The 15,856-nt window shown below is 34.4% G+C and overlaps 1 protein-coding gene across 2 annotated transcripts in view; it reads right to left on the bottom strand.

Annotated features, from left to right (window-relative positions):
- The window catches only part of TBC1D32 (TBC1 domain family member 32), a 247,479-nt gene that overhangs the window by 120,271 nt on the left and 111,352 nt on the right, over positions 1-15,856 (bottom strand). For both annotated transcript variants that reach the window (XM_045066413.1, XM_045066412.1), the window contains exon 23: positions 13,586-13,674. In XM_045066413.1, coding sequence (XP_044922348.1) covers positions 13,586-13,674 — 89 coding nt within the window. The remainder of the gene's footprint in view (positions 1-13,585; positions 13,675-15,856) is intronic.

Genomic DNA, 15,856 nt, shown 5'->3' with positions numbered 1-15,856 from the left:
CCTGAATGCGTGCGCCACATATTCATACAACACTTATGTTCTCAGGGCCAGTTTAATCTTCTTATAAATATGACTTGCACTTGGTGGAGGAGTTATACGCATATAAAACATTGTTTTAGAAAATAATATAATGCCCAATGCCTAAAAAAACCACCATATATTTGCTGTTGGTTCAGAGTACCCTGTAAGACAGCACCTCAGTATTGCAAGGTACCATGTCCCTCCCACATGATGCCAGACTGAGTTTTCCCTACTTCAGGGAGGGAAGGGTACATTATAAAACTAGTGAATATTGTGGATGTTTGCTCAGTGCTTCTTTTGTTGTTTCTTGGTCAAAAGTATTGTTTTATGGGGCGCCTGGGTGGCTCAGTGGTTAAGCCGCTGCCTTCGGCTCAGGTCATGATCTCAGGGTCCTGGGATCGAGTCCCGCATCGGGTTCTCTGCTCAGCAGGGAGCCTGCTTCCTCCTCTCTCTCTCTCTGCCTACTTGTGATTTCTCTCTGTCAAATAAATAAATCTAAAAAAAAAAAAAAGTATTGTTTTATGAATGTCATGACTTAATTTAGAACAACAGCTAAACCTTCATAGGGAATCATCCATGATTTGAATGACATGAATTGTCTCATCACAGACGATCTAGCTAGATTCCACTGAGTGCCCAAATTGCAGTAGAGAGAGACCAACACTGGACCCAAAATGTAGCACACAATTTGGAGAGATCAACCAGCTACCTTGTGGCAGGTTAAATACATTAAATGTCTTCTTCCACCTTATATGAAATTTGACATCCATCACCACCATGGTTCTCTACCAAATATGATCTCACCAACTTACTGATGCTTTACTGAAAGTCATGGAATTCATAAACATGACTTCCGACCAAGAAACCAATTTAACAACAAAAGAAGCATTGAGTAAACATCCACAATATTCACTAGTTTTATAATGTACCCTTCCCTCCCTGAAGTAGCTCATCTTGAATAGTGGTGGAATGGCATGCTGAAAACTCAGTATGGCCTCAACTAGGACATAATACCCTATAATACTGAAGTGCTGTCCTACAAGATACTCTGAACTACCAAACAATATATGGTGCTGTTTCTCTCATAACTATAATATGGGTCTAGGAGCTAAGGGGTAGACATAGAAATGATCATTTTCTATGGTTTTCTCACCCCTCAATTCTGCAGGATGCAGCATGGGGGTGGAGCACTGTAGTTTTCAGATATTATTCCAAAAAAGAATACTTCTATACTTCTACCAAAACATTCCTCTAACCTTCTGAGGCTCCTCAAAACCCTGGGCCAATAAGCAAAATAAAGTACCTTTGTAGCCTAGAGGGATTGACCATGATCATAAAAATAAACAAACAAACCCCACTACTGTCTAATAAAGACACAGGAAAGTCAAGTGTAGTGGCCAGTGAATACTCTGTACTACCTAATCGCCAAACCTAGTAATAAAAGTTAAGTTAGACTATGCAGCTCCATATAGATAATACCATTAAGGGTTCAAGAACCACAAGCAAGCTCTGGAATGTCCTACTATATTAAAAATCCTAAGCAGCTGGGGCCGGTTGGGTATCAAGGGGAAACAGAATGAAGTAATTGGGTAAAGAAGTTATAAATATCAACCAGAGCCTTATATCCACTTGTAGAGATGAGGATTATAGTAGCTAACCATATTTTCAACCTTGCTCTGGTTTAAGCAAACACTTAGGTATTAACCAATTTCCTGTTCTTGATTTCGTTTACCTCCTATTTTACAAAGGATGTTGACTTGTCATTTAGTCTACAGGCGAAAGGATATGAATAAGTGACTGTAATTGAATTAACAAAGAATGAAAATCACCTAGAGATTTATGCTAACATTGAAAAGACTCTAGATCTCCCTGTCAGGGAAGATGGTGAGGGCATTTTTGTTTGTGGGAGGGAAATTATTTTGCACAAGTAAAGAGCGCTTACTGCTATCACTATTGTTTGGAGCTTCAGCGCTCTGAGGTTTAAATGATGAAATATTTAAAGTGCTTAGAATCATACCTGACACACAGTAAGCAATGCTGTAAATACTTGACATTGTTATATTTTACAGAAACATCTTGAGATATATTACCACTAGACACTACTTGGAAAAGTAGGCAAATGGAAGAAAGATGTCTTATTAATGTTAAGAAACAAATTTGGGGAGCAGAGGAATAATAGAATAGAGATAACTGGAATAAGACAGGTATAGTAGAATAATAGATCTTGAACTGGCAGAGAGTAACAGTTAACCCTTTTCAGCGCCAATACCCTTTTCTCTCAGCCACACTAACTGCCTCTGACTCATGATTTCCAGAAGGTAAACCTCCAGTGTTCTACTAAAAGAAGGAAAGAATGGGGTAGGAGCAGAAGGAATGTGAGGGCATATCTGGATCTTTTAATTTCAATACGACTATTGAAAGTCTTGGACTTTCACCTATTGCTCTACTTCCATCTATATCGACTTTGGTTCCTCTGATTCCTAATACTTCTAAAATGTTGTGACAAAAAAAGTTGCTTATGGGCCTCCCCTTGTCACCTTGGGCTTTAGTTTTTCCAGCTCACTCAATCATTTACAACTCCCCATTTGTTTTATAACTCTTCCAGTTATATTATGGAAGTTTCCATCCCTTACCAGTCTTGAAAAACTTCCACACCATCCTTTCTTACTAAGAAAATGCCTCTATCAAAACAAGGAGTAAACTAAGAAACAGGAAACTGGATCCTATGTAAAAGAGGATCCAGCTCAGAAGAGAAATTAAAAGCGGTCCCTGAATGATGAAGGGAAATTTCGGAGGGCTGACACAAAAGATCCTCCGGTACAAAATGAAGCAAAGGGATGTGATACAAGGAATAAAGCTGATACGTTGTTACCTGATGTCCTTTAGCTTATTGTATGTTTCCACAAACATGAACAGGACATGGTCCCTGCCCTCAAGAATGTGAAAACTTTGGGACTATAAAAGCATAACTGGAAAATAATGACTGTAAGGCATCTTGACATTTATGTTATAAAGCACTACTTTGTATGGGTCAGGTATTACATTCTCTGGAACCAGACTATCTGGGTTCAATACCAGTTTCACTAATTACTTGCTGTGTCACCTTAAGCAAATGGCTTAACTTTTCTATAGCTCAGTTGAGTCATTTGTAAAAATGGGAGATAAGAGTACCTATTTCACAGGGCTGTTCTGAAATTAAGTATTTAAATGTGAAACCAGTATCAGTACCGAGGACATAATGAGAACTAGGTAAGTACTAGGCTGTGCTGTGATAGAGGCAGGAGTATATTTTTTAATGATAGTCTAGGCATACATTAGTAGATATATAAAAAATGAAGCAAGTGTAAAATCATCTAATTATTAACTTCAGGAAAAATAAACTACTAGTAAAAATGAAATATAGTCATAGTATACTATTTGGCCTATGAAGAAATAATATTTATACCGACATAAAAATGTAAGCTTTTAATAGTGACTTAATCAGGTTTGTGATAAAACTATAGAGCAGGGAGAGAGGGAGAGCAGAGGACATCTAAATCCTAAGCTTCTAAATCTCTAAAGACAAAATAAAATCTCAAGTTTAAAAATCAAAACAAAGAGATGGCTTGATGGTTCAGTCGGTTAAGCTGCTGACTTTGTCCCAGGTCATGATCCCAGGACCCTGGGATCGAGTCCTACAGCTGGCTCCTCACTGAGCAGCAAGCCTGCTTCTCTCTCTGCCTCTGCCTGCCACTCTGCCTGCTTGTGCTCTCTGACAAATAAATAAATAAAATATTTAAAAGTCAAAACACAGTATAAACATGTGACTCAAAAATCTGGAGATAAATGACAGGAAAAACCAATTCAAGGAGACAAAAGTGACAACCTCTGAGGACGGGACTTGGGAGTAGAGATGGATGGGGAGAGTATTACTCTTCATTCTTAAATGCTTTCCCCATATTATTTGGCTTTTTAAACTGTATAATTTTACTACTTTATTTTATTTAAAGATTCTATTCATCTACTAGAGAGAGGGAACGAGCAAGGGGGAGGAAGAGAGAGCCTGATGGGAGACTCAATCCCAGGACCCAAAGATCATGACCTGAGCTGAAGGCAGAAATTTAACTGACTGAGCCAACCAGGCACCCTATACCTTTATTACTTTAATAAAAATAAATAAAAAATAGTGTTTGGTAGATGTGACAGAAACCATAAACTAGTATCTTTTCAAGCTGCTCTGCCAAGAAAGATAAATATAGATTCTGTGCTGCAAGTGCAAAGTAAATTTAAGTCACACAGAATCTGGACCCTTAGTCCTTCACTTTTGTTCAAACAGATAAAACAAAAACAAATATATTTGTTTTCTAAGCTCTAAATTGTTTTTTTAACTTCTTTTACCTTATTAAATTTTATCTCTAATGTAATGAAACTCAGTATGATTTGATTTTTGTCATACAGAAAAATGTTTTGGGTTAAAAAGTTTTAAATGCCAATTTGGCATCCCAAATGATCTTATCTTGCTTATATAAGAAACCTGAAATAAAATTCCTCCTGGGCGAAGGATTTAGGCTTAACAACAGGAAACCTACATTTACTTACCTACAAAAATGGAGCTATTCTTATCGGGGAGGGAGAAAAAAATCAAAGTATACTCAGAACGTCAAGGCAAAGACTGTTAATCAAGTCACCTGACTTCTAAGACTTCTAAGATTTTGTGCTAAACATTAAGAATCAAATTGGTCACCATTCTTAATAGATAGCAATGTATTGTGGGGGCCCTGGGTGGCTCAGTCACTTAAGCATCTGACTCTTGATTTCATCTCAAGTCATGATCTCATGGTGATAAGACTAATCCATTTGCTTGTTTTCGAATGTATCTTGAACATGACAGATTCCTCCAGGAATTTGCTAATAATCCAAACCAAGTCTCACCACATGAATAATTCTGTGTTCTTAATTAACACATACTTTGTAGTATGTCACTTTCAAATATTACATCATTAATATGACCAAGTGGGCACTGTCCAAGGTACCTAGAATGGTTCTATGAAGTTTAGTCTTAGCTATCATCTCCACTTGAAGAAATTTGAACCATGTACTCTGTTTACCTCATGCCTGAAGTCACAAGCCCTTTCTCTCTATCCTACCACTTTTTCCTAGGATTTCTTCCTTGGAATCAACACATTTCATTTCTACTAACATAATGTATGCATTATGATAAATTCCACAAGTTCATTAACTCTGAAATGAAATGCATTGGCTAAGATACACACAAACAATAAAAAATCAAACACAAAAGATTTGCTTCTGATCACCACATACAAATTAGCTAGCAGAAATGCAATGCGTAATTCCCTACTTGTTGACCAAAACCAGGAATAAGACATGGATTACACACACAATAACTATACCTTCAAGTCTGGAGAATAAAGTTTCTGATGCATATACAACCATATCTGGAGAGGAGTAAAGGGGAATATCAGTTTGCCGATAAACTTATATGGGCAGAGGCTATAAAGAGCCTAATCACTTGCTCTAGGTACCAAATTCATCTCTATTTCAGAAAGTGCTATGGGATCTCCTGAAACTAGAAGTTAGTTTGGACTTCTGCAAGTATAGAATATAATTTTTGGATAGGCTGACCTTGCATGTTATGCACACCTAACATTCAATAAATCTGGACATATGATCAAGGGAAAGCTTAGGGAGTGATACATAGATACAGGATTATAGTTAGTAAAGAAGGGATAACTGAAGCCACTGCAGAGAGAAAAAGGTCAATGTACTGAAGACATATACCAGAAGAGAATTTAACTGAAAGGATAAATAGAGGAAGAGGACAAAGAATTAGCGAAAACAAAGGAGAAAAGAGAATCCAAAAATAAAAAGAGAACAAAGTCACAGAATCCCCAAGATAGGGGCTCCTGGGTAGCTCAGTCCATTAAGCATCCAACTCAATTTTGGCTCGTGTCATGATGTCAGGGTGCTAGGATCAAGCCCCGTTGTCATGCTCTGCATTCAGCATGGAGTCTGCTGGAGATTGTCTCTCTCTCCCTCTCCCTCCCCCTCAATCCTCCCTGTTCATGGACGTTCCCTCTCTCTAAAATAAATAAATAAAACCTTAAGAAAAAAAAAAAGACAGCAGACAGCACTACAGCACTTAACTGGAACTCAATAAATATTTTTTGAATAAACAAGTTAATAAAAGGAAAAGGAGTCAATAGTGAGTGGAATATAAAATGGAACAGAGAGGTAAAGTAAAAGGAGTCATGAAAAGAGTTTTGAAAATGTGCCTAAGTTTTTAACATAGCAAGTCCAATTCTAAAGTTTTACTGTAAAGATAATATGGGCATGGAGATATTTATAAAAAATTTACAATAATTTTTATATTTTATATTTATAAAAAATGTACAATAATTTTAAAAAATAACCTACATGTTTAAACACAGAAAATTAAGATTCATCAATATACTAGAATATTATTCAAGCCTTTAAAATTATGCTATACATGAACATTTATAGGTATGACAGGATGATTTAAAATTAAATTAAAAAGGAGTGTTAAAACAATAAAACTCCTACTTAAAAAAAATACATCCAGCAAAAAAAAAAAATTAAAAATTTTAGCATGAAGAGGATAACGGTAATTATTTCTAAGAAAAAGACTAACAACTATTGTTCTGTTCCCATTATTTTCTAATTATTCTATAAAAATAGGAATTCTTTGATTAAATAAGAATTTTCAATCTATTACTGATGCTAATTAGTAATAGATCATCTGTTTTCTTCAAATTAAATTAAATATTATGTATGTATTTATGTGTACAAATACATGTGTATATAAAATCCAAAATGTGCATGGTTTTATAGTCAGATTGTATCTAATTTCTGATACTAAAAAAGACTACAAGAGATCATTTTAAAACTGTGTATTACCGATGTTAATCAAATTTAAGTCTAGTTAGCATCTGGGTCACTGGGAATAAATAATTTTGTGATTTGCTGTGACAGAATATTAACACCTATCTATCTATGTTTGCTAAAATAACCACACTGGTTCTAAACTGAAAATTACTTTTTACTTTTCATCTTAAAGTCATCTTATAGGTCAGATTTTTTTACAAAGAAGGTAATCGTACATAAAACTGTTATAGTGGGGGGGGCACCTGGTGACTCAATTAGTGAGGCGTCTGCCTTCAGCTCAGGTCATGATCCCACGGTCCTGGGATCAAGTCCCACATTGAGCTTCTTGCTCAGCAGGGAGCCTGCTTCTCCCTCTCTCTCTGCCCCTCACTCCCGATTCCTGTTCTCCCTTGCCCTGCTTTCTCTCTCTCTCTCAAATTAATAAATAATCTAAAAATCAAAAACAAACAAAAAACCCTGTTATATTGTGTATATAATTTACTGTTGTGCGTAAATATAAAATAACTGAAATAGCAAGTGATACATTTTAAAAGGTGTTCTATAAATAAAGATTTCAGAGCTTTTTGTTTTTTGTTTTTTAAGAAAACTAACAACATGTCACATTAGAGTTTCAAATAAAGAATGAATAAGTTATAGGAGAACTATATTAACATTTCTTTAACCATATTAAATTTTAATGTGTATATTTAATGAAGAATTACTACATAAGATTTAAGTTGCTAGAAATGAGCAATTCTAGAGTCCCTAATTAAAACCTAATTTGTAGTTTCATATAAAATATTAATACTGAATGATATAAATCTTTCTCCATGAAATACAGTTTTTATACTGCAAAAATGAAGGCATGAGTCTTCTAACCTAAAGACGGTTAAGAAGAGCTTAAGTTAGTAAGCCATCAGAGCATGATCAAAATTTTCCAGGGTATATGACATTAAAAGCAAAGGCAACAAAAGCAAATAAACAGATGGAAGTATATCAAACTCAAAAACTTGCAGAGCAAAAGAAATCATCAACAAAATGAAAAATCCACCTACTAAATGAGAGAAAATATTTGCAAATCGTATCTCATAAGGAGTTTATAATATTCAAAATATTTAAAGAGTTTACATAACACCAAAAAAAATTTTTTAAATCTAATTCAAAAAGTGGGCAAAGGATATGAATAGACATTTTTCCAAAGACGACATATAGATGGCCAATAGCTACATGCATAGATGCTATCAGGGAAATGCAAATCAAAACCACAATAGCATCACCTCACACCTATCAGAATGGCAGTACTGTTGGTGGGAATGTAAACTGGTGCAGTCACTGGGGAAAACACTATGGTTCATCAAAAAAATTAAAATAGAACTACCACATGATCCAGCAACTTCACTTCTGGGTATTGATCTGAAAACAAAAATATGAATTTGGAAAAGATTTATGCATCCATGTTCACTAAAGCATAATGTACAATAGCTAACATATGCAAACAACCTAAATGTCCACCAATGGATGAATGGCTAAAGAAAATGTAGTATATATATTATGGAATACTATTTAGCCATTAAAAAATTGACATCTGGCCATTAGCAACAACATGGATAGACCTTGAGGGCATTATACTCAGTGAAATAAGGTAAAGAAAGAAGTATTATATGATTTAACATGTGGAATTCCAAAACAACCAAACTCATAAATACAGAGAATATACTGGTAATTGCCAGAGAGGGGAGTGGGTGGTGGGGGAAATCTGTGAAGAGAGTCAAAAACAAACTTCCAGTTAAAAAATAAATCAGTCATGGAGATGTAATGTATAGCATGATGACTGTAGTTAATACTGCATTGCATATTTGCAAGTTGCTAAGAGAGTAAATCTTAAAAGTTCTCATTACAAGAAAAATAGTTCTTAACTATGTATGGTGACAGATATTAACTAGACTTATGTGGTGACCATTTAACAATATATACACAAAAATTGAATCATGCTGTAACCTGAAACTGATATATATCAATTATATATCTCTATTAAGCCTCAACTTTGGAAAAGAAGATATTATAGAGGATCAGAACCTGAAGATGCCTTAATTTTTGTCTGTAAAAGAAATGTTCAAGAAAATAATTTGCACCCAAAATTTTCAATAAATGTACAGCTGCTTTCTTAAACAAATTAAAAAACCAACAGATTTAGCAAATAAATGTTAACCAAATAACCAGAAAATACCTAGCAATGTGGTAGACAGGAAAGTCAAAGAAAATGATATTCCCTTAGTAAGTTTAAGTTTTATCAGGATGAGAAATAAATACCAAATCTGTGGAAATGACTATAAAGGCAAAGGACACAGAAAAAAAAGACAAGATAAAAGTATGCTATCATAAGTCATGGAGGAAGTAATTCATAAAGCAACCTTTGCCTTGAAGGATGAGTCAAGTTTTTAGAAGATAACAAAAGTTAATGCAATATTTAAGATAAAAATATAGGTATATAGGCAATAATAAACACTGTGATTGAGGAGATAAGAAGTCTAACCTATTAAGCATTAGTTCAGGATGAGGAAAGGTAGAAAATAATGAACATAGGAAAGGTGTAGATATATTATGGAACTCCCTAAAAGCCACAAAAGGAAGTATGGAACTCCCAGTTATTTAAAATGGGAAGGTGGGGAGTTTTATAAGGATGTGTTTCTTTTCTGCATTAATTACCTCACTTTTTTATTACCTTACCATCTGATTCCTCATTAGGTAGTAAGGTTAAAGAGAACGAGCACAACTTATTTACTCATCATTACATCGCCTACATCTAACACAGAGCATAACAAGCGTTCAATAAATATTGGCAGAGTAAATGAAGTAGAGGAGAGTAAACTAACAAATTATAAATATTAATCTGCAGCCATATTAAAGAAGTGCTGCGTATCTTATGTCACTACACTAAGCAACCTACATTAGTTTAATCTCCCTCCTGGGTAGAGAGGTAAGAAAGATGGAGGACTTAAGAAGGCAGGTTAGGAAACGATAGAAGACCATCCTTCAACACAGGTGGACACAGGGAAGATGGGAGGCCAATGAGAGCATTAATGTCTTCATCTCTCACAGTAGAGAGTCAATCAATACTGTATAAAAGTGAAATATTATGTTCAAACCACTTAAAATGTTTTACATAACCTTTTTTTCTTAAACTTAGAGGAGTCTCTGGGGAAATAATTACCCCTGGAGTGAAAAAAAAAAAAACAGTTACTTGAAATTCAGCAATTTCTTTGGTCTCACTAGTTTTTCTTTCCTATAAAATCCAGTTAGAATTTAAAATGGAAGCTCTATTATGATTCCATTTTTATAAAACAATCTCCACATATCTATTCTGCTGTCTGTACATGCACAGAAAGATGTCCAGAATATTTCTCCTCAATGTTAATAATGTTACTTTCAGATAGGTGCAGGTAATTAAGAATACACTTACTTGCTGATCACTAAGTACAGAACTGCTGAATCACTGTTTCGTACACCTGAAACTAATACATAATGCTGTATGTTAACTACACTGGAATTAAAACTTTTAAAAATAATGTTACTTTCAGAGTTAAGAAGAATGTCACTTAATGTGTTATAATTTAGTTTCCTGTGTTGGTTAATTTCTTTATAATAAAGACAAATCACTGTTTGAAAAGCAAACCAAAAAAGTTAAGACAACTTTCAAGACTGAGCTACTGAATAACTGGTTGGGCCACTTAATGAGATGGAAACAGATTTATTTTATTTTGTTTGTTTTGAGGGATGAGACCCAAAAGTTCAGTTTTAGACATGTTAAGATGTCTGAGAAATGTATGAATTGAGACATCAAGAAAGAGTTGCATATCTGAACCTGGAAGCTCCAAATAATGATTAAGGTTAGGGATATAAACTATGGGGCACCTACTGCCATAAAGGATACTTAAAGGCAAAGATGTAAGTGAATGAACTTGGAGCGGAACAAAGAGGAAAAAAGTGCAACTTGGACAAAGTCCCAATTATTCCATATTGCAGAGATTGCTAAGAGAATGCAAAAGAGAAAAAATAGCAGCTATAGAAGCAAAGAGAACTCTTTAACACAGAAAGAAATGATCTACTATGTCAAATGCTGATAGTTACAGTCAGAGGAGAATTAAAAAGAGAAGAATCTCTTACATTCATCAGGATAGAGGCTACAGGCAATCTGAGCAGGATGTATAATTCTGACCAAGCTATAAAGTCAATGTCAAAGATAAGTGGATTGAGAAGTAAAGAGATGTGAGCAAGTGGGGACAGTTTATACAGATTACTTGGTATAGTGAGAGGACGAGAAACAGGACAGTGTCTTCAGAGACGGGAGGTCAAGAGAAATTTCTTTTTGAGTGTGCTTCACTGTAAGATGAAACGTGAAGACACGTCTGCACCCAGATACCAAAATTAGAAAAGGACAGGCTAGAAGCAGAAACAAAGAGGATAGGAGGGCTAATCAGAGGAGCAACCTTCTTATATATTAGTCATTTACGATACAAGATTTTTAGGATCTGAACAAATAAAAATTTGAAATTTACAGAGAATGTGATACTATTAAAAAGTGAAAATCTACATTTCACTGAGCCCTGCATTAGCCTCATCTAAGTGCTGTGGCAAACTTACAGAAACTGTACTAAACTTACTGTTATTCAGAGGGGAAAGAAGTGAATGGAACAAGCAATGATAAGTATACAAGGCAAAAACATTCATGAGATGAACTACTGAAGGGAACAGTATAATAAAGGTACAATTAGAAACAAAACCATTGTAGAAACTAAAGAAAATGATAGAGGTAAGAATTCAAAACAGAGAATCATAAGATTTATAGAATACAAAGGCATGATATAAATTATCACTATTGGGCCCCAATGACCAACACTGGACTAAAATTAGTAGAAGACAGTAAATTATCTAACCTCAAAAGTATGATTTAAAAATATAACTGAATATTATGAGTATGAATTTTGAAATATAATGAAACAAACATATATCAAAGAAAAACTTGCTAAAAACCCACAAAAAATAAAATACAAACTTTTCTTCAGAAAACTTCAGAAAAGTTTGGCCTTTTTCTCTCTCTTATTGCTGATACTGTAAACATAGCAAATTACTTGGTGGCATATTGAAGACTACTGGGGTACTGAAAGAATGAAGACAAAATTTACTTCCTAGTTAAACACAAAAATCATAAAAAGCAAGAAGATATAAAGAAACACATGAAGTAATACTGCTACTACATCTATTATGAGCATTTTTATAGTGCTTGCTACATGCCAGGCACTGTCAATAAGTCCTAGTTTTTCTTACGCAATTCTCATAATAGTTCTATGAGGAAAATAATACAATTTTCTTCCATTTTACAGATGATAACTGAGATCCCAACTCACACAACTAATAGAGAGTAAGCAAGTCTTGACTCCAGAATCCATGTTGCTAATCTAACCACCATACTACACAACATTATTACACATACAGACAATGCCATGGCAAATTTTCTCCTGTTAGAACAGAATGACTCCATTTGGATACTGCACTACATTTGAAAAAAGCACATGCTATGTAAATTAATATATTTTATTCCCAGAGGTATTTTACTTCTTGGATGGCTTTTTACATGACTTAAAATCCCATGATTATTTTTTTAACAAAAATACTAGGGAAAAAACATTGTTCTTTATTAAAAAAAAAAAAATCACTCACTATATCAGTTAAAAAGAAGCCAGAATCTATATTTTATAACTACAAAACTCAGAAATATACTTGCTATGCAGAAGTTCTACTGAGTAGATTTTTCCTAGTATTTTTCATCATTGCTTCCTATATGATGTATCTGATGCTATATATGACAAGTTTAATGTGAAAATACATTTGAAATAGAGGACAAGCTATAGTTTTTCTACCTTCTTTGAATAAAAAGGTCCAAAAATGAAACTCAGCTATTAAAGATAAAAAAAAAAAATTTTTTTAAGTTTAAGATCTATAATATATACTACCATCACCAGAGATTCTAATTTTAGAAAAGTGACTGCTTTATCTCTTAGGTAGAGCATTCTCACTGACGCCCCCCCTGTTGGCTGAAAAGGTTATTCCGCTAGTGGAAAGAAAAAAAAATCACAAACCTATGAAAATGGAAAATGGCTTTAATTCAGCTAGTTTTAAAAGTGGTAATTTATAGGTAGGAAAACAAATTATAGGTCTATATATGACGAAAAAGTTTTAAAGATTGGAAAAACTGAGGTTAAGGAGTAATGGTTAACATCAAGGAGCATAATTTGAGCCTCCAGACAGATCATGCATTTTCAGGCCTCTCTCGAGTCTCTATTACAGAAGGAGTCCCATCAAATATCAACACAGGGACGCCCCAGTTGACTCCTGAGTAAACTGAAGAGTCTGAAAAAAATGCCTGTTTTTAAAGAGGCATTTGTAATATAAATCAAACAAATGTGGAAGACATGGTACTAATATAGAACCTAAAGGTAGACAAAGCGATTATATAAAAACCTAATACCTATATTTATTTTGTCTACAAAGTTATCATTTACCTTTAAACATGCTTTAAAAATTAGCTCATTTTAAATACTTTTTGAAAGTATATAGAACATATGCTTATCCGTTTCTGCGGTTAAGATAGAAAATGTACCTCAAATAAAATTTAGTGCCTTACCTTAGACCAAAGATGTGTGATTGTTCATAGTTGAATAAAGAACGAATCTTAGCTTCTGAATTCAAAATTATAAGTCTATCTATAATATCCTGAAAAAGAAAGACTTAGAGTGAGACTGTGGTTGACCGAAACCATTTAAAAAAAAAAAAACCAACTCAAGAAAGATTAAGATCTATGGTTCTCAAACTTGGCTTTATATTTGATCACTTAAGGAGCAGTTAAAAAAAAAATTACCAATGCCCAAGTCTCACCATTAGAGATTCTGAATTAATTGTTCTTGGTGTGTCTGAGCATCAAGATTTGTTAAAGTTTGTGAAACAAGTCATCTCATGTTTAGCCAAAGTGGAAAATCACTAATTTCTACCTCATTCTGGTACTGTGTGAGCAACTTATACAACCAGCTAAATACTGACCAAACTGTAAAAAAACAATGTAAACTACTTTGAAAAACAAATATGAAATCTACAAATGTGAAGCATGAACAGTGGATTTGAATAGTTTTATCTAGTAGCTGAAACTTGTTGACAGTCTCTGCTCATGTAAATCAGTGGTTTCCAACCCTGGTTGAACACTGGAATCACCTAGAGAACTTCAAAAAGAAAATTATATTTACATATACACATGACTAATGCCCAAGCTCTCTCTACCCCAGACCAATTTAGTCAATATCCTTGGGGGTGTGATTTTGACACTAATAACCTTTAAAAGATTCTCAAGTTGTTACAATGTGTAGCCAGGCTTAAAAATCATGATGCAAGTGCAGGGAGAACCTGAGGACCCAGGTGCCACCAGCCATCCCAAACCCTGACAATGTAACCCTACTATGCAATTCTGAGCGCTCTCTAAAAGTCTTTCTTTTTAGAATGCCCCGTTGTGTGTAGATCTTTGGGTTTAGGCCTAAGAAAGTTATTCATAGATGTATACTTGTCTCTCTCATTGTTCATTTTCTTGACCAAGAAACTTGCTACACCCCAGGAGTTCTAATGAAGACATTTCTGTAAACAATAGGTAAAAAGGCAGGTTTTGCCAGGGAGTAAATATCTACAGAGGTCTACATGGATGATAGTACAAATGTCATATCATCAAATAAATAAGAAGCATGGAAATGACTTTACAAGGCTGAGGAAATAAGCTTTCAAAAAACATAAATCAAAAACAGTAAAAACTAGATTTTGTGCCAACTTGTATAATAAAAGTTTATACCTAACACTTAGGAATGCATGCATTTATTATTGTTATACAGATAGCCTGTAAAAATGTGTAAATACTAGCACAAAAGTTTATAATCAGCAAACATTATATAAACTGCTTAACATGAAGGATAAAAAGATTGCCATCTGAAAATCTGTCATTTTGTTTGCTTCTAGCTGGACACTCCTCTCTCAAACTTTATGATAGAACCTGAACTAAGTAATTCATTCGTATTCCCAGCTTCACATTCAGATTCTCAATAATATATCCACTCTCTTCCTTCTCCTAATCTCTCCTTTGACAGTCCTGATTAGGCACAGTGACAGAGCCATGGAGCTCTCCTTGACTTGTCTAGGCACCTGATTACTATTAAGTAATCCCCATATATATGGAGAAACTTGTTTGCCAGGTGTTTCTTCAAACAGGTAGATATTTTTACTGCTAAAAATAATTTAAGAAATTATCACTGTTTTATCATCATCTTCACAGATTAATCTAGAATTATGTATCACTGTCCTTCTCTTATCTGAGAGAAGAGCATCTGCCCATCAGTTCTATGACCGTAGCTTTTGGAAGGATTACTCTGGACTTCTCTTCATTAGTAGGATACTACTAGTATAGGTGACTGAAATTTGTCCAACTATCTGGATACTAAGCTCAGACTCTGACAGAGAGTGACACTTTGGAACTCTATAAAGTTCTAGTTCCAAATGCTGAGTACTAGATATTTTAAAAATAAAAAAGGTAGAAAATATATTACCAGCAAGCTAATAGAAGAGTAGATTGCAGTGATCTATCAATGATAATGCATTTTCAGAGAACAAATGTTACGGTAAATAATTTGTTCTTTAAAGAGGATTACATTGATGGATCACCACTTAGGGAAGAAAATGAAACTCCTGGGAAGCCTGCCTTATGGAGAACTTCAGTTTCTAAGCACTGCAACATGTGTCAATAAGGCAATCAGTTTTTTAAATCAAGCAGCATCTTCCTAACAACGAAGTGGCAAGTAAGGCCTGGGACTCAAAAAAACAAAAACAAGTCTGAAATTCTTTTTAAACGATACTGCCCAACTAGAAA

Source organism: Mustela putorius, unplaced genomic scaffold, assembly GCF_011764305.1.
Source record: "Mustela putorius furo isolate JIRA1106 unplaced genomic scaffold, ASM1176430v1.1 tig00003863_pilon_pilon_pilon, whole genome shotgun sequence".
Classification (NCBI taxonomy): domain Eukaryota; kingdom Metazoa; phylum Chordata; class Mammalia; order Carnivora; family Mustelidae; genus Mustela; species Mustela putorius.
The sequence above is the reverse complement of the archived record's forward strand: the minus strand, read 5'-3'. Positions and strand labels throughout refer to the sequence as shown.